A 23,530-nucleotide genomic window follows, 5' to 3' on the forward strand; every position below is an offset into this window, starting at 1 on the left:
GTAGAAGAATCAATCCAACCTTCAAAACTTGGTTTCAGTCTGCAAACAGAACAATTGGGTATCTGATATAATTTCATCAATTCCAACCAGCTGTTACCGGAGCTTACCAGCCACGTTCCCAGGGGAACAAAACTAAGTTTCCACAAAACATTTTTTTAATTCAAATGACTTTTTCAGAACAGTTTTCTGTAAAAAAGCTGGGGAAAAACAAAACTAAACACCCTATTTCACAAGCTTCTGGAGTCCTGGCCCTAAAATTGTGGGATGTCCCAATTCCTGTGAGGACGTGCCAAATACCCAGAGGAAATCTTCTGAGTTAACCACTCCCCAGGCCAACATTAAAGGCAAGAACCCTGAAAAATTCTTACCTCCTATTCACACAAACAGGACAAACTGGAAAAAAGATTCAGCCTTACCTTCTCATTGTTTCAAAAGAAGGAAAGGGACCACTCTTCAATTCAGACCCCTCCAGTAATCTGAAGTGTACTGTTACCGCAGCAAGGGAGAAAACTTCCAGCTATTATGTGGCAAAAGCCTGCATTGAGAGTCCATGCTGAAGAATACTAGTGGAAGAGATTTGCTGCTATTCTTACTACTTAAATATTAATAATAATTATTCTGTGGTTTTCTGCAATCATTGTGAAAGCTCTGCCACAATTACAATAAAAACTTCATTAGTAAGTATCAGAGTGGGATTGTATCATTCATTGGTTAGTATTCCATTCAAGGGAACCAGGAGAGGAGGAAAGCACCAAATTACAAGTGTCATATGGCTAGAAATAGAGTTTGAAAGACCTACGGTCTTTGGTTCAGCACTAGTCTGCTATACTCATATACACTTTGTAAAGCATCCCTATAGCTAAGTGCTCAGACTCCTTCATACACTGAAAAGCTCCGGGGGAATTTTCTCTATTTTACAAAGTCCGGGATCAGTAAAGTACTTTCCAAGTCCTCAGACACACCACAGATCTTATGCCCACCACAGTAAGGCATAAGAGTCAGCTGTACTTCCTACCCTATGCACATTAAATTCTTCCTATGTCCTTTGAAGAAGTTAACAATCCCCAGAAGTTTATTAGGACATTCTGATGGAGCACAATTGTTTTTAAGCAAAGCAGTACTAAATAAACATTCCAGTGTTAATATTTTTCTCTAGGGTGGTCTTCCTTTACTTCAGTATTGTGGATTGATAATGAGCCAGTCCGAACAATAGCCACAGACTGGAGTGCTCAGTAATATTAATTCCAAGTTTTGGGTGAGAGGATCCTCTGTTTTATTCCAAGTTTCCTGCTAATACTAAAGCACACTGAAGTCCAGGTCTCTACATATTTTCCCCCTTCTTGCACCTATGCTAGCTTCAGAGGTGGAAACTAAATATCAAAGTACAACATCCAGTTAATAAATAAGAGAGAGCCGCGGTGGTGTTATGAAACACAGCAATATACTGAACAGATATGGAGGGACTAATCTGGACGTATACCTAATCCAGAGCCCAGAACACAAGCATCTCCACGGCCACGGTGCCCAGCCAGGCTGGGCAACGCAAATACCACGGCTGCTACAGGGCACCTGTACCTGCACAACCTCACCCTAACACAGGGTTTGCCCTCACCCTGCTCCTCCCACCCTCTAAAGCTTTTCCTCCATCCTTTCGGTGTCTTGCCTATTTGTAGTGCGGGTTTTGGAGGGGTCTGTTTTATTTTCACTGCACAGACGAGTTGCTGTGTGCTTGATATGCACGCTATGCACTCCCCTGTAGCATTTAGATGCCGCTGAAACATCAGTAGGCTAGGCCAGCGTTGTTCCAACTTACAAAAAATAACCGAACAGCTACACCAGGATGAGGGTAGCGCAGCCTAACTTCTCCCCCTCACCCTCCTCCCCCCGCAAAACAAACCCAAACCCGTCCTCCTCTCAGCCCTGCCACCACAGCAGCTCCCGGCGGCACTGCGCTGCCGCCGGGCAGGCCCCCGGGGACCCTTCCTCGCCCCTCAGCACCCCGAGGACCCTCCTCAGCCCCCCAGCAACCGAGGGACCCTCCTCGCCCCCCTCAACCCCGCCGCAGCAGGCCGGGTGCCCCCGGGCCTCCCGACCCCCGCCCGCCGCCATGTCCCGCGCCCTCCTCGCCACCTGACCGGGAAAGGGGGCGCCTGGGTGGCGGGGGAGGTGGCTTCCAGAAGGGCCAAAGGAGGGCACGGCGTCCCCCCCCGAGCCCCACACTCACCGGGGAGCCAGGAGGAACCGACCGCCGCTGGCCCGCTGCTGGCCTCCGGAGGGACGGGGCAGGGGCGGGCCGGCTCCGCCCCGCCGCCCTCAAGGCCGGCCGCGGCGGCATGGCGGCCGCCTGCCCTCGCCTCCCGCCTCCCCGCCCGCATGCCGGCGGAGCGAGCCGGCCTTCCCCTTCCTGACCGGGCCTTTGTCCCCCGGCCGGCCGCCCGCACCCCGCCCCTGCCCTCGGAGAGCGGCAGCCACGCTGCGGTGCCGCTCCTCAGGGGCCCTGGGCGCGGCGCCGTGCCCAGGTCGGGTCAGGGCCCCGCTGCCACGATCCCCTCACGCCCCTCGGGGGAGCCCGGCGGCCTGGCTGTCAGCAGAAGCGGCCTGTTACACATAAACCGGCCGGGATCGATACCGTGACGCCAATGCTGGAGAGGGATGTCAGGGGACAGAGTGTCCTGAAGGCTGACACGACACCATCACCGCGGCTTAGTGATGTGGGGCGTTTCTACGAGTCCCGCATGCCCGTGATAGAAGGGGTGCACTTGGGGCCTGAATAACGTAAATTAAAATTAATTCTAGGAAAAACATTAAATAAAAAAGAAAGAATAAATTAAAATGTATCTAATTCTAGTGAAAGCATTAGATAAAGAGAGGGGGAGCTAGAGATCTGCAAGGATTGCACAAAAAGCTCACGTCTCAAATCTCTGGAGAGCAGCTGGGAGAGCAGTGGCTAGGAGACCTGTTGCTTAACCACCAGCAGAAGCTGATGGCCAGTAATGTTTTTGTTGTTGTTTTTGATTATTTGTTTTATTTTTCCCTGAAGAAAGTTCATGAGGTGAAGAACAAACAGGGTGTCTTGCTGACACTGCAGGAGAGGAGCAGATCTCAGATGCTGGAGGTGATACAAAGGGTGAAAATGGAAGCATTTTTCTCTGCTGGAAAAGACCGCTGGAACCGATAAAATGCCCAAGATGGCTTGTCTGGTTGTCTGCTGGTTGGATTCCTGCACGCAGACCTGTGCTGGCAGATCCTCCTGCCTACTCACTGTCCAGCTGGAACATGCAGACCAGGGAAAATGAGTGGCAGGATCTCAGGGTCTAGCAAAGAAGACACATTGTTGGTTGTTGTTTTTCCTTCCTTTTTTTGTATTTTAAGTCAATACACTTGGTCTTGATTTAAGTGGCATAATAATGTCCTCTAGGGTCTGTCCATACTTAAACCTACTATTGTCTTGATACTTTTAGATGTCCTGTCATCTACAAAATACAGTACTTTTGAGTTATCACTCAAAATCTTTTACAGGTTGGCCTGCTTTATGTAGAGTGTAAGTATTTAATTGAGTAATATATATTCTCCAAATTCTATTTTTAGAATCAAATGACTCTTTCGAAAAACTGATTGGCTTTAACAAATGATTAACTCAGACATGAAAATGGACATCCATTCATAACGCTCTTTTCAAACCTTTATCCAAAGAGGTTCAGAAGACTGTGTCTTTTGGAATGAAGTTATCTTTGTAATTTGGTAGTAGAAGGAAAAGGCCAATGACTTCTTCAGCGCACCACAAAATAATGATGATTCTGGTAGTAAGAGAAGCTGGAGAATTTCTCAAACATCTCTGATTTCCTTAGAGTTTTAGATGTTGCAGAAATTGTTTTTGTTTTTGATTTTTGTACATGATTAATAAATAACGACATAATTTCAGTACCTCCCTCTTAGTGGGATAAAGTCTGGAAATAATTCTTTGGGCCACTTCCTTTCAAAGAAAAGGATTGGGATTTTTGTTGTTGCTCCCAACAAAACAGATTTCCAAGATTTATGTATGTCACTGAGTTTTGAATCACGAACAGAGTCCTTCATACCTACATGCCGAAGGAATTGCTGCAAAATCTGATTGGCTTAAGATCTCTTCTGTGGAAAGCAAAGACTAGTAAATTAGCAAGTCAGCAACAGAAATGGAAAATCCATTTGTCAGCTTTAACTTCCACCACTGAGTATCTGCAAGGTTTGTAATTTCTGTTCTGTCTGGAGGGATGGCATCCAAGGTCCTGCTGTGGGAGGGAAGCTTTCTTAACACAGGAAGAGGCAGCACTGCCGCAGCATCAGCTGGTTGTATCTAAGGACACAGAGGCTGTGTTGGGATTGGAAGATAGGCTCTTCCTTCAAGGATTTGTGATAATACTCTCTGAAGGTTATCATAGGTTGGCATTTGCAGTACAGAGTGTTTGAAGCTGTCATTCCCCTCAACAGGACTAAGCTGATAATAACGTGTCTGATGTGTCAGATGATTGTTGGCAGGTTTGTCTCTCTCCAAAGATAGCTAGGAACTGAGCAGAAGGTTAGATCCATTGTTTATAAGGAAGGTACTTACTGAAATAGGTTCTGGGTTTTAAGATCAGATTGCAAGGACCTCCAACATTTTTTGTGGGCAATCACTCACTGTGCTGAATGACAGCTAAAGTAAGAAAAAAAAAAGTAAAAAACAAACAAAAGAAACCAAACAAAGCAACAAAAACAACAACAAAAAACTTACATTCTTCAATTCTTGCACCAAAGATGAACATGAGTAGGAGTAACATGCTTTTCTTGCTGCAATCCTGGGAGTCCCAGTGCCCATGACTTCCTCTTTCTTAGTGTTTTGTTTTTTTTTTTTTTTGTAAAATCATTTCACAGCAGATGAGGAGATGAGGAACTGTATGTAAGTTCTTTGCCCTTTTCTCATTGTTGGAGAAATCCAGTTATAAGAGGTTTGGTCTAATTTCAAATTGCTTCTAGAGTGATCTCTGAGGTTGTTCACCAAACAGCGTCCTAGAAACCTAGAGAGTGTGTCATGTTTGTTCAGTTCCCAGCTGACTTGGTGGACTGGTGGACAAAAACCTGAATGTGAGCTGTCAATGTGCACTTGTAGCCCAGAAAGCCAACTGTATCCTGGGCTGCATCAAAAGCAGAATGGCCAGCAGGGCGAGGCAGGTGATTCTCACCCTCTGCTCTGCTCTCATGAGACCCCACCTGGAGTACTTGTGGTGGTTTTACTTGGGTGGACAGCCAAGCTCCACCACAACCGCTCTGTCACTCCCCCTCCTCAAAGAGGAACGGGGAGAAAATACAGTGAAAGGGGCTCAAGGGTTGAGATAAGGACAAGGAGATCGCACAGTAATTATTGTGATGGGGAAAAAAAGACTCAGCATAGGGAGATAGTAAGATTTATTGCCTATTACTAATGAGCTAGAGAAGTGAGAAACAAAAGAAAGAAACTAAAAGCACCTTCCCCCCCATCCACCCTCTTCCACCTCCTCCCCCCGAGCGGCACAGGGGAACAGGGGAATGGGGGTTATGGTCAGTCTATAGTGCTTCTCTGCTGCTCCTTCTCGGTCACTCTCATCCCCTGTGCTGTGGGGTCCCTCCCAAGGGATGCAGTCCTTGCCAAACTGATCCAGCGTGGGCTGCCCACAGGCAGCAGCTCTTCAAGAACTGCTCTAGATATGGGTCCATCCCTCCATCCCTCAGGAGCACACTGCTCCAGCCTGGGTCCCCCAAGGGCAGCAGCTCCTGCCAGGTCACCTGCTCCTGCGTGGTCTCCTCTCCATGGCCTATAGGTCCGGCCCGGAATCTGCTCCGACAGGGGTCTTCCACATGCCACAGCATCCGTCGCTGCAGGTCCACCTGCTCTACCATGGTCTCCTCCACGGGCTGCAGCGTGGAACCCTGCTCCACTGTGGTACTCCATGGGCTGCAGGGGGACATCCTGCTTCACCATGGTCCTCACCACAGGCCGCAGGGGACTTCTGCTCCGGCGCCTGGAGCACCTCTCCCCCTCCTTCTTCACTGACCTTGATGCCTGCAAGGCTGTTCCTCACTCCTCTCACTCTCCCAGCTGCTGTGTGGTGCAGCATTTTTTTTTCCCTGTCTTAAATCTGCTCTCACAGAGGCGCAAACAACATCACTTATTGGCTCAGCTCTGGTCAGCAGCGGGGCCCTTACCAAACATGGGGCAGCTTCTAGATCCTTCCCACAGAAGGCACCCCTATGGCCCTCTGCTACCAAAACCTTGCCACATAAACCCACTACAGTGCTGCATTCAGCTCTGGGGCCCCCAGCACAACAATGACATGGACATATTAGGATGAGTCCAGAGGAGGGCCATGAGGATGATCAAAGGGCTGCAGCACCTCTCCTGTGAAGACAGGCTGAGGGAGTCGTGGTAGTCCAGCGCAGCTGAACTGCCCAACCAAAATGCAGATAAGTCTCCAGGGAGTCCATTATAGTGGTTTTCCAATACCTAAAATACCTTACAATACCTGTCCAGGACAGGTGGGGAGAGACATGTTATCAGGTAGTGTAGTGATAGGATACAGAGGTTTTAAACTTAAAGACAGTAAGATTTAGATTAGATATTAGGAAGAAATTCTTCACTTGGAGGGTGGTGTGGCACTGGACCAGGTTGCCCAGAGAAGCTGTGGATGCTCCATCCCTGAAAGTGTTCAAGTCCAAGCTGGATGGGGCTTTGGGCAACCTGGTCTGGTGGGAGGTGTCTGTGGCTATAGCAGGGGGCTTGGAATTAGATGGAGTTTAAGGTCCCTTCCAACCCCAAAACATTCTACGATTATATTACTTCAGTATCACATCTATAAACATGTCTCACCCGTTCTTATCCTAGTAAGAACTTACAAATACATGGGATTCCCACACAGCATCTTTTGGGTCATTATATCCTTCGGGTCATTATATCCTATAAAGCCTTAGTGTAGAGCACCTAGCAGACTTCTGTGTGGTGCTAATCCCCCACACAGACTCAGCTGGTCAGTGAGGCTGCAACAGTCCTGTGACTGCTGTCACCTGTCTAAAACTAGGCTAAGACTTGGGTGAGGCAGACAATAATTTAGAGCTGTCAGCCTGGAGGACCCAGTGTTGGCCTTTCAAAGCAGTCATCCCAAAGAAGTGTCCATCAGTAGCACAATCTCCATGTGTCCTCCAGCTGCTCCTGGCTTTCTGTGGTATAATGAAATGGCCTGGTGAGGTTTGCTCTGGAGTGCTGTGTGTCCCCCAGGCAGCACCTATGGGTACATCATATTACATATTATGTTCTGTGGGGTGTAATGTGAATTTTCAAATGAACCTAGCACTCATTAGAAGTGTTGCACTCAAAGAAGACGTCTGTGAATCAGAGTTTAGGAGCTGTTGAGGGGAAATTTTGCAGGTTATGGCCTACAGAGTGTCCTCAGTACAGGAGAACAATCTTTTTTTGTCAGCTCACAAAGGAAATCACACTCATATTTCTGTAGTCAATCATTTTAGGCATTTTGAATTGTTGCTGTGCAATGGTAGTATAAATCTGAAAACAGAGGACCTAGATCCTCTCAGAAATCCAGTTAGAAATACCAAACTGGCTTCTGCTAATTTAAATAAGTGAGGGCCTGCTGCTTCTCTATCTTTAATCGGATGGTTGGGCATCCTCTAAAGGGAATTTTGGGGTCAGCATATTCTAATATATATATTATCATTTGCATCTGGCTTTAACACTCGTTTTCTCAAGTGCCTTTCTTTAAATTACTCTCCAATTCATGTAGCTGCAGTAAAGGCTGATGGAAAACCACCGTTTGTCTTCAGCACCGAAGCAAAGATTTAACTTCTGCCATCTGCTGGCTAAATGAGGTTTAGCGGAGGCTTGGTGTCGCTGCCAGTGAGAGGGCGCTGGCCTGGGGTTCAGATTCTGATTTCACTTCCCTGAAGTTCACAAATGTGGTTTGTTGAAGAACACCCCCATCCCTCCCACCCCCAGCACTCTTGCAACAATATAAAAGCATTTGTTCAGCTCTGGCACATGAACTGAAGAAAAGGGAGGTGAGAAAGGGGTTATGTACCCAAAATCAATGCATAAACTGAGACTGAAACAAGTAAAACTGCTGTCTCCTGACTGCCAGTGCTGTGCTATCAAAAACAGACCATACATACTACTTTCGCAGACTTTCTTCCGAAGCAGAAAATTCCTGATGAGCTTATAGTCACTGTAATAGGCATCAGAAAGAAAACCTGTGTGTGCTGTGGAAGAACAAGGGCAGGTCCTGGCCCTATTAAGAGTGATGATACAACCTGCAGTAAATGCAGAACTCTGCTGGGCACCAGTGTATTTCCCTGCATAGGTGGGCTTTAACCTGGACTAGGTTTTGTAGTTTTGCCTGAATTGAGCAAGCACTGCAGCACGACCCTCCCCTCCCCTCCCCTTCCCTCCCCTTCTCTTCCCTTCCCTTCCCTTCCCTTCCCGCGAGGACTGTGGTAAGGCAGTTATTTGCAGTTGCCTTGACACACAGAACTTATTTTATCCTCTAAACCTGACATTTCCATTGTTCTGTCCAAGTAGTTGCTATATGTAGATAGATAAATGCCATTCAACTACCGAATCATCCCAGAGATATAAATCTGATTAAGCTAGTCTATCCTCTTGCCAGTAAAAAGAACACTGGGGGAGCCATGTAATAAGAAAAAGAAAGGGCCAGATTTGTTCTTGTGGCAGCTTTTTTCTTTTTTTTCCCCTTCTTTTTTCTTATTCACCACCAGCAAATTGATTAAATTTCCTGTTTTGGAGCATGGCACCTTTACGAATTGGCACTGCCTTAGCCCTAATTCTCCATAGACTCAGTGGTTTGTAGTGGAACTTGCTGCTAAATCTGGACGGTTGTTTGTACTTTCATAAATGTTGTTCTTGATTATTTGCAGCTACATGATCAAGCATGCACATAAGTGTGTTTACATGACAGATCCCTGAGTATGAGTTTAATCTCAGGCATCATGTGTTCTGCTAAAGTTCAGCACTTTGGGCAAGTCTGGTAATGATGGGCTTTACTTGGGATGTTTGGCTTCAGGACATATGAGAATGTGGGAATGATGTATGTCACACTAATCTTATCTCCATCCCCTCCAAACAGATACATTAGATGCAGATGTTTGCAGAAATACTATTTCTGAAACTTTGTCAAGGTTCCTGAAATGCCTTGCACTTGTGTAAAAATAACAATCACTTCCGCTGTTATACTTTAAAACAGAAGGAAAATTATTCTGTCCAAGGACTTACAGCTTACATGACTGGAAAAAAAACAGAGTTTACTGATGTGTGAGTGGAACTCTGGGTTACTGGAGCCTTTCCTAGGGAAATATTTTTTGGATATGCAAAAATTTTTACAAGTTAATTAATATTCTCTCCAGAATAGATAGGCTTTACACTTCTGCAGGGGCCTATTCCAGTGAGTTCTCTCTTCTAAGTTGATTCTGGTTTTCTTTTTTCCTAGCTCAAAATCTGGGAGTTGCTCCATTTAGATAACTGTGACATTCCTTGTAAGAATAGGAAGGAGAAACAATAGCACTGTTTATGCTTTAATTTACATTTCTCCTGCTGCAATGTGGAACAGCTTTGTATTTCGGACTTATTAATGATATGCAAATATATGGCAATTTTTGGTTACAACTAGCTGCTATTTAGCAAACTGCTTACAAGAGCTGAATAATTGTGTAGATTTAGCCTAAGTGTGGGTTAGCTACAAATGTGCCATTTTCACAAGTGAATATAAACACACTAATTTAAAAAATCATGTGCCTTTTCCTCCTAAGAAACAGCGGTTTTGAAATATCAGTTACTCCCAAAGTTAGGGAAAAGAGGGAATCTTTGTGTCTGTAAATCAGACTCAGCTGAAATCAGTGAGACCTCAAGTCTCGACCACTGTATTATCCCATGTTGGTGGACATCTAAGCTTTTCGCTGAATGTTTCCTTCTGTATTGCTGAAACCAGCTGAATTGCTGATTCTGCCTCGTGAGTTCCACGGAGCATTTTGTGAGATAAGATGTGGAGCTAATTGTCATTGTTATGCTGACTTGGGTGTAACTGAGATATTCACTACAAGTAGAAGTGATGGCATCACCTCTAATTTTGAATAATTTCTGCTTTGCCGAGGATTAATATAAATTTGTTGTATGAATTAAGTGTCACTGCTGCAGTGTTCTGAATAAACTGGAAGTTTTAAAGCTGCCACTGGTAGGAGGTACGTAAAAGCAGCTTGATATGAAGTGTGAAGCTCTTATGTAGAACACAAGGGTGACTTCAGAATCATTTGCAATTGAATTAAGGTAATTCTGAAGTCTATTGCAATAAGATTGTATGAAAAACAAGCATCATGTAATGATTCTCCAAAGAATGCAAGAACAAGTCACAAGGAATGCTCTGAGAATAAAAGCAGGTTAGAAAAAGAGAAAAACAGGGAAATAGAAGAAATTCACGACAGTTACTGGTAGTAAAATGAGCAGGAAACCATTCATAAATAAATAACACTATCATCAAAGAAAAAGTTATAAAGTTTTAGATAAACTGCAAGTGCTACACTAGCCATAAATGCAGGAAAATGCTCAGAGTAATTCACTCAACAAATATTGAACCATTTTTGCACTGGATGAGAACTTGAAGTCTAGAGTCAGACTCGATCAGATCCACACTGCTGCAGCTGCACAGCCTTCACTGGAGCTGGTGTGAGTTAGGCCAGGCAAGTCATGCTGTCACTATTCACTTTCATAGGCTGCTCAGACAATATTTTTGCCCTGCAGTAAAGGGCTCTATGTGTAAAGCAATGTGCAAAAGTTACTGTAAGCCTTAGGGAGGTGAACAGTGTTTGAGGGATAAACGAGGAGGAAAAAGTCTTTTTGTCTTTCCCAGCATTTCAGTGTACAAGCACTGCTCAAACAGCACAAGGTTTTGGTGTTTGGAATGGATGGTATTCTTTCTGTATCCCTGGCTACTAATTTCTGAGGGGAAAAAACATCTGGACACATCTCTGCATTAATATTTGTCCTGTCCTCAGCATCCATTGGTCACTGTGGATAATGCTTTAAATGGCACGTTTAGAATCATGTTCTAATCTACCTGTTAGCATTCATTTCAGTGGTTATATAGGACTCACTTGCAAAGTATTATTTTTGCTATCAGACAACTTAGTCACAGCAGGAGGTTATGCCAAAGCAGAGCAGACAGAAGCAGAGCCAGGATCAGTGTGAACCCTAAGAGCTGAGAGTTGCTTTTTTTTCTTCTTCCTATATACATGGAGATGGAAAAGGGGGAGAACAAGAAAGCATCTGGGAATAAATCTCACTAATCTCCTTAAAGTATGGAGGGTGATAGAAAAAACTATTTTCCACCTGAAATTCATCTTTTTTCAAGCTTTCTTTCTCTCCCTTTATTTTTCTCTTCCATATTCATGTGGAAAGAACTTGATGTAAGCTCTAATAATTTCCCCAAATTGAAAATGGTAGTAGCCTTCTGTCACTTTGATATTAACTGTTTTGCACCTGTATCAAAAGCAAATAATCATAGCTCTAAGAAACAGCTGGCACACTATAGAAAGCAATAGAGAACATGCTTCCTGAAAAGAGGTCTGCATTTTGTACTGTCTATATATGCTTGTTTTGCTCACAGAGCATTAAAGATGCAGAGAAAAGCACCAGAAATTCCTCTGCTGCACCCTAATGGTAGGCTATATTTATCGATGACATTTTACTCTTTATGGCAGAGTATGACCAATTAACTGTTCCTAACTACTTCTCAGTGAAAAGGGAGATATTGCCTATTATTTCCCAAATCTCTGTACTAGTACTTTGCTTTACATTTCTCAATATACCTGCAATATACCTGAATAAAAACAACTGTCATAATTCAAGAATCTTCTGTTAAGTTTCCTTCAAGGCTTCCTAACCAGACCGCTCATATGGCAGAGTCAGTATGAAGGATATACCCTGACCCCCAGCAAGAATGGGAGCATAGAGCTAAACCATATCTCACACCAGGCATTGCAGTATAATTTTGTTTTAAAATATTGTCTTTTTTGCCCTTCTGCAAGTAGTCTAAACTTTTCCATACAACCAATCCTTTGTAAGAACGCCTTCGGTGCTTGCACTAACCCGCATGACATAGCAGCAAAGAATAATGTACTGAAGAAGATGGAGTTTGGTGTTTCTTTTTATCCTGTTTCTTAGCACAACATTTAGATGCTTTCAGTGAGTAATCCTGTACTGCTGCTCTCTGTGCAAATAGTTCCTCCACTGTTGATCTCTCCTTCCGTGAACAGACTGTCTCATTTACCACAGACCTTAATCAAAAGCTGTGATTGTGCCAAATGCAATCTACACAGTGGGACTTGCTATGCAATATTAATTTGAATGCCACCAGGCTCTGAATGTTTCATTTCCATCAGTGAAATCCGATTGCACTTTTTTGTTTGTTTGTTTTTGTTGTTGTTGTGCTTTTGGCTTTGTATGCAGTATGTTAACTGACCAAAGCCTATGAAAATCTATTGCGTGCTATTTACTAGATGGTAATAAGGTATTTGATCATGTTCTCTGTGTAGGCAGTTCCCGCATACCCAGATTTAATTCTATGGTGCTTTCAATATTTATCAAGGCTAAGCCTCTTTTAAATATCCATTTCCTGAAAGCACTTCACATTGGGGAGTTTGTAAATGTGTTATTAGAAGGATAATGACTCAAAAGGTTCTATTCCAGACCAGAGTCCCATCTGGATGATATTGTTCCGCGCTAAAAATTACACTGTCAGTACTTAGCTTGGTGCTTTTCTAAATAAAACTTAAGCTGCAGAACCTTAGTTCTGGAGTAAGCACTCAGGTGGAAGTTAACAGAGGATTATCCGCTGTTCTTTAAAATTACACCCTGTTATTTCACATTCTTTCACTTCTGGCCACACCCCTAGGCCAGTGGCAGTCACCCTAAAATCCCACCCTGAAGTCTGACTTCTGAACCTGAACATAATGCTAACTAATGGAAGTAAGTGTTAGAGGCTCTTTTTTTTTTTTTTAATTTTATTTTTTCATATGTAACTAATTTAGGATTAAATTGCTAAACCTCAGCAACTATTCAACATGTCTTTGATCTTTGAAACACTTGTTAAGAAAAAATTGCAATGGTGCATACAAACAGCTGGTAATTTGAAGCTCTCGAGCTTTCAGAATAAGCATAAATGTCTTTATACTCCCGTGTTCTGAGCCGGCATCTGGCGAGGAGCCTTCCAGGAAGAGGTAATATGCTGCTTTATTTTTAAAAAAGTAGAGTTATTCTACTTGTTTAGTGAAGAACAGAATGTAGCATGAGTGCTTTGGAATGTGACCATGAAAAGGGGTTAGGGGAAAAAAAAAAAAAAAAAAAAGAGGACTTAAGTTTCAGGAGAAACATTTTACTGTGTGTGGGTTAAGCCTCTCTGCAGATACTCTTTATTTAGATGAAAGTAACTAAGCACATTGAGCAACCTAGCACTGGTGAGTAGGATCTGCTTCCTAACAAACCCTACGTGGAGGCAATGGCACTGTCTGGGGATTGAAATCTTTCTGAGGTTGAGTCCTGCTTACAGAAATACTCAAGTTGAACTGAATCTGTTACCTTTTGAGCAGTGCTCATGGAGAAGGAAGAGGCTGACATGAAGCCTAGGAGTCCATCAAAGCCAGAGGTCTTGCCAGGAGCAGCATCTTGGGACGATGCAGTAGTCTTTGGCTCCCCTGCCAGGTGTTGCAGCTTTGGCAGCAAGGTGCTGGAGGTGCTGGTGCCCGTGCCCATGCTGCAATGCATGTCTCTACTTCTACTCAAAGGCAGCCAAGTGCTATGTCCCTGCTAACTCAGCCGTGAAACATATTAAGATGTTGGGTGCACGTTTCCTCCAGCCTGTCTCTCTGCAAGGGGCATGGACCAACCCAGAGATGTCCTTTCCCCCAAGCTATCCTTCCCAGTGGGCAAACTGCTGGCAGATCCAACTCGAGCCCAGGTGGCAGAGCTCATCCCAAAAGCAGCTGCAGCCCCAGCTCAGGGTGCTGATGGTGGCCCCTTGCTGGCTTCCCTCCCCCTGTACCTGGGATGCCAGGTCCTGCTTGTACTTTGTCCTCTTGGCTCTTCCTCTGGGGCTGGGTTTCCACAACTTGCCCAGCCTCCTTCCCCAAGCCTCCTCATTAAACTGAGCGCTGGGAGGAGACAGACTGCCCCAGAGGGGGCATGGATTTTGGAGGGAGCTAGCTGCCTTTGCCATTTTGCCTGCCTTCACTAGAAACACCCCCATGGCAGGCATGGCCAGGCAGCTTGTCTCAGGCCCACCACTCCTGCTTGAAAGGCCTCTATCCGCAAGGAAAAGGATAATCTCTCAACCATCCTGCATGGAAACGTCACCGGAGCAAGGCTTGGTGAGGGACCAGGGCATTCACTGGAGATGTGCTGAAGCAGGAGCAGCTGCTGGGGGATTTAGGGACATCCCCCACAGCAGAGTCAAGAGCCACTGCCATTGATTAAAAGGCACAAGGCATGGGAGCTGCACTGGAGCAGAAGTGGGGATTTAATATCTGAAAAGTGAATGAGAAAGTCCATTGTACCACAGGAATGGTACAGCAGGAACCACAGATCCTGTATGAAGCATCATATGAGTGAACTACCCCATAGCCAGATACTAGCACTGGAGTGTTTCACACCGCTCCAACTGAATTCTTGGCATCTCAAAATGTTATTTTTTCCTGGACACTGATGGACTTGGTGTTATTACTCTTGAGCAAAGTTTCCATTTTAACTACATGATCCTACATGGCTCTTCTCAGTTACATTACAGAGCACACAAGTAGGTTTTTAGTTGTTTTACCTTCAGCATAGATCAGAAAATTCCCACCCTTCTCAAAACTATGAATTGAGTCACACATTGTATCATTTTGTCTGCATGACAGGTGACAGAGCAGGTTAACATCCCTGTTTTGAGAAAACATGGAATTGCTCTAATACTGGAGTTGGATCTGACTTTAAGGTTGTCCCTGTTATGAGCATCGGACCTCCAGAAAGCTCTCCTATCCAAAAATTTTCAATGAAATAAACACAAGTTCTTGACAGCAGTCACAGTACGCATCTTACTATGAATCAACCCTGGACCACACTGGGTAGAAACCATTTTAGTGAGACTCATTGAGGATCCTAGAAGAGGATGCACAAGGACAAAAAAGTGGGAAGAGAGTCTTGGTCTGCTTAAAAATGTTCTGTTTCAGTTATTGAGTGGGTGAATCTTTGATGGAGTTTAAGTTAAGATACAAAATTAATATACCAGCACAATGTATACTCATGCTGGACAGTCTAGAGTGTTTTATTATTTAGAAAAGAAAGGACCATTATTGCCTACACAGAATCCTCACAACTGATCTCAGCAAAATTATGCTCAAAGTAAAACATTTTTATTTTCCAGATCCTATTGGATTCACAACTCTCACCAAACAGAAACAGCAAGCTGTTATTCCACGTGGGTGTTTCTGCTTATTTTGCAGTTCAAAATGCACTGTTAGCTACCCCATTCATAGGAATTGCTAGGTCCAGGGTCAAAATATGTTTAAATAAATTCAACTAACAATCCTTTACAATAAATAAATTTAGTGCCAGGTTATTTTTTTATTGTTATATTTTTGTTTCCAGAAGAGTGATTGCTTAACTCTGAGCAAATCCTGTATGGTCTTTCTCAGAAAGTTATTTGTATTAGTATGTGTTCCAAAGAGTGCTGGAAATAGGCTAATAAATGTTAAAAAATAGTGGGTTTGGAGCAAAAATGCCTTGCTTTTTGTATCATCACACTTGCAAGAGGACTGGGCATAAAGCTTCAGACTCTCGACCTTTCTATGTTGTTACATGTTTTTTTCTATCAGCTCTGAGATAGCTTATTATTTAGAAGTCTCAGTTTTGTTAGCAGAGCCAGAGGTGCTCCTGAGACAGCGAGGAGTGTAAATGTGGTGTGACTTCTGCAGTTCAGTCTGCCTGCAACATATGCCTTGAACTTTTTGTTGGACTCCTTAACAGTGTTAACTATAGTGATTTTTTTTAAATGAAGCTGTATTAATTGATGCTGTCTCTGCAGTTTTTTCCCCCACAGTAGATGGATGTATGTCAGCTGAAGGAAATAGCACTTTCTCCTGACCTAAGTCTCTGTACTGTGTGGGGGGTGCTGTATCTTATGAATTATATGCCTCATAATTAATTTTCTGGTGTTCAAGAGGACAGACATTTTAACTTCTTAAAAAACAAAAACAAAACAAAACAAAAAAACAACAACAACAACAACAACAAAAACTTAGTCTTACGTGTCTTATCTGTTATGTTAACCTTTACCTGAAAAGCTGTAATCTCTTAATTTGTCTATATAAAGAATCAAATAAAAAATTGAAAGCCCTATCAGCTATCTTACCAGTGTTACTTGAAACTGAGCCAGAACTTTGTGTTGTGTTGGCTTTCCATATCTGTGCTTTTGCTTCTCCTACTTATGGGCAGTTGAAGATTTCAGCCAAAAAGTTTGTGCTTGTGACTTATTTCTCATGTGGTCAGTATAATTATCTTAAAGGCATTCTTGTCAGGAAGTAAGATGTACTGCTGCTACAAAGCGAAAAGGAAACTAATTAGATGCTGGGGACATACTGATAGTCCTTTCCAGTGTGGGTCTGAGAAGCTGCATGTCCCTTTTGCTTCCCATTGCAAACCACAGAGAGCACAAACATGACCTAGTGCTTTTCCAGTCTATTCAGCTCTCGGATTTTTGTAAATCTCACATTTGAGGCCTGGTGAGATGCACGGGGATAGAAAGTGCCAGTGTCCACAGACAATATTAGAATTGGTATCCCATTTAAATGATCAGGATTCGCTTTTGGTTCAGCCATCACCAACTGAAATCACAAGCCCTGGCTCTCATGGGGGACTTCAGCCACCCTGATACCTGCTGGAAAGACAACACAGCTTGGCACAAACAGTCCAGGAGGTTCTAGATGTGAAGGTCAGGGGCAGCCTTGGCTACAGTGACCATGATATCATGGAGCTCAGGTTCTTGAGAGGAGGAAGCAGGGCAGAAACTACAATTGTGACTCTGGACTTCATGGGAGCAAACTCCGGCTTCTTCAGGGATCTGCCTGGAAGAATCCCATGGGTTAAGGCCCTAGAAGGAAGGGGGGTCCAAACAGGTGGTCAGTATTCAAGCTTCACTTCCTCCAAGCTCAAGATTGATGTATCGCTATGACATAAGGCCAGCAAAGGGAGCAGAAGATCTGCATGGATGAGCAGGGAGCTCCTGGAAAATCTTAAACAGAAGAAGAAAGTATACTGCATGTGGGAAAAGGGGCAGGCCACTTGGGAGGAATGTAGGGACACTGTCAGTGCATGCAGTCAGTGCATGCAGGGATGCGACAAAGAAGCCCAAGGCCCATTGGGATTTAAATCTGGCCAGGGATGGCAAGGACAACAAAAAGAGCTTCTTCACATCCATCAGCAGCAAAAGGAAGACGGGAAAATTGTGGGCCCGCTGCTGAATGGGGTGGGTGCCCTGGTGATGAAGGACACAGAGAAGGCAGAGGTGCTGAATGCCTACTTTGCTTCAGTCTCTACTGCTAAGATCAGCTCTCAGGAATCCCAGACCCTGGAAACAAGAGAGGAAGTCTGGAGCCAGCCTTTTTTCAGTGGTGCCCAGCAACAGAACAAGAGGCAACAGGCACAGACTGAAACACTTCTTTACTGTGAGGATGACAGAGCACTGGGACAGGTTGCCCAGAGAGGCTGTGCAGTCTCATTCTCTGGATACTCAAAACCCACCTGGATGTGATCTTGTGCAACACCCTCTTGGTGACCCTGCTTGGCAGGGAGGTTGGACTGGATGATCTCCAGAGGTCCCTTCCTACCTCAACCACTCTGTGACTCTGTCATTATGTGAAAGTACAGGGAAGTGAAAAAGCTACAAATCTGAAACTTACCATGACTAGGAAGCTGACACATGAGCCGTTATTATCCTGCAAATTCCAAATATTTATATGCTTATTTAACCCAAAACAAAGTAAAGCAAACCAAACCAAACCAAAAAATCCAAGCCCTTCCTTCCCACTGGCTGCCAACAGCAAGGTATATTCAAAAATCTGTTTGTGTTTTAAATCAAATGGAAGTGTTGAGTAACTGGATTTCATTGCATGTCAAGAAAGCATTGATACAATTTATTACTTATAAGAAAAAAAATATGATGTGATATTAACAGCACACCACACTTACTTAATCCTATTCTTAAAATGGGAGTAATGTACCAGAACCTGCACTTCTCAGTTGTACCACATACCTTCTACTCATCAAAATTTCCTCTCCCCAGACATGCAGAGTTCAAGGAGATTACAGAAAGTTCAGAAGATCAAAATGTAAAGCTCGAACAATTTACAAAATACACCTTTACTGAGCCAAGAGACTTGGAGAAATTAGGATTTTGCTGAATTGTCTGCTCTAGAGTTGTATCACTGAAGTTTAATGAGGTTGAAGCAAACCAAAAACTGCAAAATGTTTACTTGACTATAAAACTAATTAAATGATGGTTGCAGAGGCATTACATTTTGACCTTTCTGCTAATCTTGTCAAAACATAGCAAATGGATGCTTTTAGAATTTTACCTCTTTTCAACTGTTTGTGGCTCTTCTTTACTCAAAAACAAAAGTAAATCTAAGAAGTGGTATAACTGTTTTTATTCCATCTTTCAGTTGTCAGGCTGTGAGGCATCAATTCCTGCATGAATATAAAACCTTTGTATTTTCTGCAAATTAAAGATTTATGTAGATACGTAGATCTTTTGTGTGTATATCTTTTGAAATAATTCATTAAGGCATGATGGATGCTGCATCATTTTACATATTCAGAGAAGGATTGGGAGAAAGAGAGAGAGAGAGAGGAAGACTCTAAGAGCCACTGAGGAATATTTAACAAAGGCAATACTGTGATCACTATGAGCTCTTGATTTTCCAGTTAAAGTACTAAGGTAGAAACTACTTCTTCATCTATTCATCTATAGTCTATGCTGGAGTATGTGGGAATGTTGGTCCTGAATGGAAGTCTTGCTGGAATTCAACAAAATCTTAAAAACTAGAAATGCTGCAGGATGATTATCCATGGGAATATAGAAACTGTTAGAGTTAACCAAGGCATTTTTTCCCCTAATGTGCTTTGACTGTTATATCTGAAAATGCTGTTGCCAACAATTTCTGGAGAATTACCTTCCTCTGATAGCCTGACCTGGCCGACCTAGTACAGTTTTACCTAAATGAGCTGCCAGCCAAGAATGCACTGGTGCTTAAAACTGGTGATAATTCTGTCCTAGCAGAACTGCAGGAGACAAATAGTACTAGGACTGTGATTATAACTGTGACCTTGAACAATAGCATCCATTTTCCACGGTTTGCTATGATCCAGCCACCTCAGAAACGGTTTCTTTGGTCTGGCTAGGTTTTTGTTTTGACACTTCCAGAACAGGTAACTGCCCTTGAAACAGGTAACACTGCCCTTATTCTTTTAGCTGTGCAGGTTCCTGCAATTGTGAGTGCAGACAGTCAGGCTAGCTGCAAAGAGGATTCTGTCCTCTTTGGCTCGGGCAAACTGCTCTCTTGTCTTCAAAAAGAGTTTAGCTACTACTTTTTTATGAAGATCAGTGTATGACCTGCTTATAAAGGACACCTTGATAGAAAAAAAAATAAAATAAAAAAAAAAAGGAATTGCTTCCAGCTGTCTTATCATTCTTCTCTTTTCGGATGAGGATCCTGAGTCCAGACATAAAGGTGGTAGAAACCTTGCAGTTAAGATGACCAAGCTCTGAGTCAGGAAGTGTTATCAGACACCTCTAGAGAGCTATCATATTTATCAATGTGACACCTCTGGTAATAATTTCTTGCTTCGCTCTTCTCAGCTGTCAAGGACTAGCTCCTTGTTATACATACGTGAAATGGGAAGAATGGCTATCCTTCAAATGCTGCCATATTCCATGGATTCTGGCAGTGGAGGTGGAAACAGGTGTGGCTGAAGACAATAAGATGGTTTAGGTTGTTTTGAATTATTAGACTGGTTGCTCAGAAATAAGAATGGAAGTTAAAGTACAACGAATATAGGTCATACATGCCTTTGTGTTACAGCATATAAATATGCATCGGAGGAGTTAGACATGAAAAAACAGCCAAAATCTTAGATGGTCATTTACACCTTAACAATACAAACTACCATTTCACAGGTAACTTCAAGGAAACCCTGTGGAAATCCTGCACTGGCAGCTAATGCAGTAATGTATCTGAATTACTGTTCATTGAATGCATTTTCACATTTGTACAAAAATGTGTATTAATTACTTCCTCAAGCTTTTGAAACAAGGCCAAATTCTGAGCTGTCCTCATGGGGCAGTTCAGCGTATTTTCCTGATCATAGGAAAGAGTTCTTCACAGAAGCTTCAGCTTTCCAACTCTGTCCTTTGATCCATACAAAAGAATGACTGCTAAAGAGGACAGTCTATTTGGAAAATTAAGGTAGGATAGGTTAACAGAACAGCTGAGGCAAGATGCTTTGTAGATGAGTTATTGAAGAACAGCAAGAGAAGGGGTCTTTTTAGGTAGGTGAAAGTACAATGACATGGGCTAAGAAAATAGGGAAGGCGTTTCCCCTCCTGAACAAGGAGAGAAGTCCCAAAGAACACATCGGCAAAAAGTGCTGAGCTCCATCTAAAAAAAAAACACTGCCAAGTCTAATCTAATTAAAACTTTTGTCATGCATCTTGGAATTGCTGTCAAAGAAAAACTTTCTGATACATCAAACTCAGATTGCTTTAAAGCACTGAAATACAGTATGTGGGAGTTGAGGCACACAGATGTAAGGGCAAACAGACTCTGTCAGTCTTAGTTCCCCTTTCTCCTTGTTCAACAGGAATTTAAATGTACCTGTAGTCTCCCAGTGGAAAGGTTTCTCCTTACATCCAGCTTGAAGGGCTCTTGTTTGAAGTCATGCCTACTGCCTCTTGTCCTCCCAGCACACACCACTATAAAGAACCTTGGTCTGTCTTCTCAAAAACCTCTCTGCAGATAATAAGGAGCTGCCATAAGGTCCCCCTGAAGCTGTCTCTTCTGCAGGCTGAGTAAGTCCTGCTCCTTCAGCTTCCACTCACACGGTAAGTGCTCCAGCTCCTAGCCGTCCTGGTGGCTCTCCACTGAACTTGCTTCAATTTGCCTTTGTGTTTTCTTCCTGTACTGGGGGCCAAACCTGGATACAATACTCCTGACACAGTCTGATAAGTGCTGAGGAGATGGGTATAATCCCTGCTCTAGGCCTACTGGCTGTGGTCCTGTTCATATAGCCAAGGATGCTGTTGACCCTTACTGTTGCAAGGGTGCTCATATTCAGCTCACTGTCAACACACAGGTGAGACACACAGGACCTCTTCTGCAGAGCTGCTCCCTTGTCTGCCTGCCCATTCCTCCTGCCTGTCCATGTCCCTCTGGATGGCAGAGTAATAACTGTTCCCCCCAGCCTGATGTCATGTGGAAAATTGACAACTGTGCTCCACACCACCTTCTCTGTGTTGTTGATCAAGATCCTAAATGTGACAGGTGCCAGGAGAGACCCCTGCTACACTCCTGTTCCTGGCCTCCAGACAGAATTCAAATATGACCCATTAACCACTATGTCCTGAGCCAACGATCCAAGCATTAAAAAATATATATATATATATAAAAATAGTTGTCTACCTATCTGGACATGGAATATCCCAGCTGGGATATAAGAATATTGTGGGATTCCATGTCATAAGCCTTGCTGAAGCCAAGGTTTCACTGTTCTGCCCTCCTACTTGTTTTGTCCTGGAAGAAAACCAGTCTGGTTAGGTATCAATGCTCCTTGGTATATACATGCCATCTCTTCCTGATCATCATCTTCTCCTTCTTGTGCCCAGAAATGTGTTCCTTTTTCTGTGATTTTCACAGACCAAAGTGAGGATGAGTTTTTGGAAGATTGCCCCTGTCATTATGGGCTTTCTTTCATTCTTTGTATTCAGCATGCACACATCTTCAACTGAAAGGGTTTTCCACAGCCTCTTCCAGGCCACATCCACCTGCTCCACCGGGGGCTCCTCCACAGGCTGCAGCGTGGAGATCTGCTCCATGTGGGACCCATGGGCTGCAAGGGGACAGCCTGCGCCACCAGGGGCCTCTCCACAGGCCGCAGGGGATCTTGTGCTGCAATGCCTGGAGCTCCTCCTGCCCTCCTGCTGCACTGCCCTTGGGGGCTGTAGGGCTGGCTCTCCTCACTCTCCCAGCTGCCATTCCAACACAGTTTTTTTTTTTTTTTTTTTTTTTTTTTTTTTTTTTTCTCTGTCTTAAATATGCTCTCACAGAGGCGCAAAACAACATCACTTATTGGCTCAGCTCTGGTCAGCAGCAGGGTCCTTATCTGACATGGGGCAGCTTCTAGATCCTTCTCACAGAAGCCACCCCTATGGCCTTCTGCTACCAAAACCTTGCCATGTAAACCCACTACAGGTATACAAAATCCAACAGCACAACTTCCTTTCTTGTCCCAGAGTGTTCCAGCTACAGTACTTTGTTTAATTTAATAACAAATAAATAGCAATGCTTCAGAGGCAGGGAAGACTGGTGGGATGGAAAAATCCTGGTGTGCAGTTTTCAAAACTGTAGTCAGAAGCACTAAGAAGATGAAGTGGACATGAAGAGCGACAACAAAAATGTGTTATAAAGGATTAAGTGCTAAAGAGATCGCTAGGCAGTAATTATCTTTTCTCATAAAGGCAGAGCTGTCGAGAGTCGAAGGCAGAAAAATCCACAGCAAATCTTCTTTCACCCGAACACATCATTAGAAAGCCTCCCGAGCGCTGTGTATTTCCAAGTGGTGCTAGGTCCAGGTCACAAAAACCGTCCTGCTTAATGAGACAGCAAGAAACTGGAACTCCTCAACGAGCATCTCACAGCTTCATGTCAGCCAGCGAGCCGCAGCCAGGCCTCCCCGCGAGCAGGGCTCCTCTGCCTCGCGGCTGCAGTTTCTCAACGGGTTTGGGGGGATTTTTTTTATTTCTTTTGGACGGTGATTTTGACGAACGGGGGGGGCCTTGCCCGAGGGGTAGGCCGGCTCCTCCGGGCTGGGCTCGCCCCCGGGCTCCCCCTCGCCAGGCCCCGCTCCACCGGGCGGCCGGCAGGCGGCGGCGCGGCGCCTCACGGAGAGGCCCCTTGTCGGGGCGCCGCCTCCGCCCGCCCCATGCCGCCGCCGCCGCCGCTTGGGGCGGAAGCGAGGGCGATCGGCGGCCGGTGCCGGGCGGCGAGGAGCCGGGCATGGCGGACGGGAGTCGGTCGGTGCGCGGCGGCAGCCCGGGCTCCAGCCCGGTGCTGGGCGGGCGGTGCCGCGGCTGGGCGCCGTCCGCCGTGCCGCCGGGTCACGGCTTCCGCAGGGTGACCCTGACCAAGCCCACCTTCTGCCACTACTGCACCGACTTCATCT

The 23,530-nt window shown here is 44.4% G+C and overlaps 2 protein-coding genes across 4 annotated transcripts in view; one reads left to right on the plus strand and one right to left on the minus strand.

Moving 5' to 3' along the window:
- Nucleotides 1-2,332, minus strand: part of ACO1 (aconitase 1) — a 36,286-nt gene extending 33,954 nt beyond the window's left edge. The window contains exon 1 of one of the 2 annotated variants that reach the window (XM_035309513.1): nt 2,225-2,332. The gene's annotated coding sequence lies outside the window, so the exon portion shown is untranslated. Of the gene's footprint in view, nt 1-2,130; nt 2,154-2,224 lie in introns of those variants that run through there. The other variant, XM_035309514.1, reaches the window with a different exon arrangement.
- A 20,960-nt stretch (nt 2,333-23,292) lies between these two features.
- DGKQ (diacylglycerol kinase theta) overlaps nt 23,293-23,530 on the plus strand; it is a 94,041-nt gene continuing 93,803 nt past the window's right edge. For both annotated transcript variants that reach the window (XM_035309223.1, XM_035309225.1), the window contains exon 1: nt 23,293-23,527. In XM_035309223.1, coding sequence (XP_035165114.1) covers nt 23,365-23,527 — 163 coding nt within the window. In that variant the 5' untranslated portion in view covers nt 23,293-23,364. The remainder of the gene's footprint in view (nt 23,528-23,530) is intronic.

This window comes from Oxyura jamaicensis, chromosome Z (assembly GCF_011077185.1).
Source record: "Oxyura jamaicensis isolate SHBP4307 breed ruddy duck chromosome Z, BPBGC_Ojam_1.0, whole genome shotgun sequence".
NCBI classification, from domain to species: Eukaryota; Metazoa; Chordata; class Aves; order Anseriformes; family Anatidae; genus Oxyura; species Oxyura jamaicensis.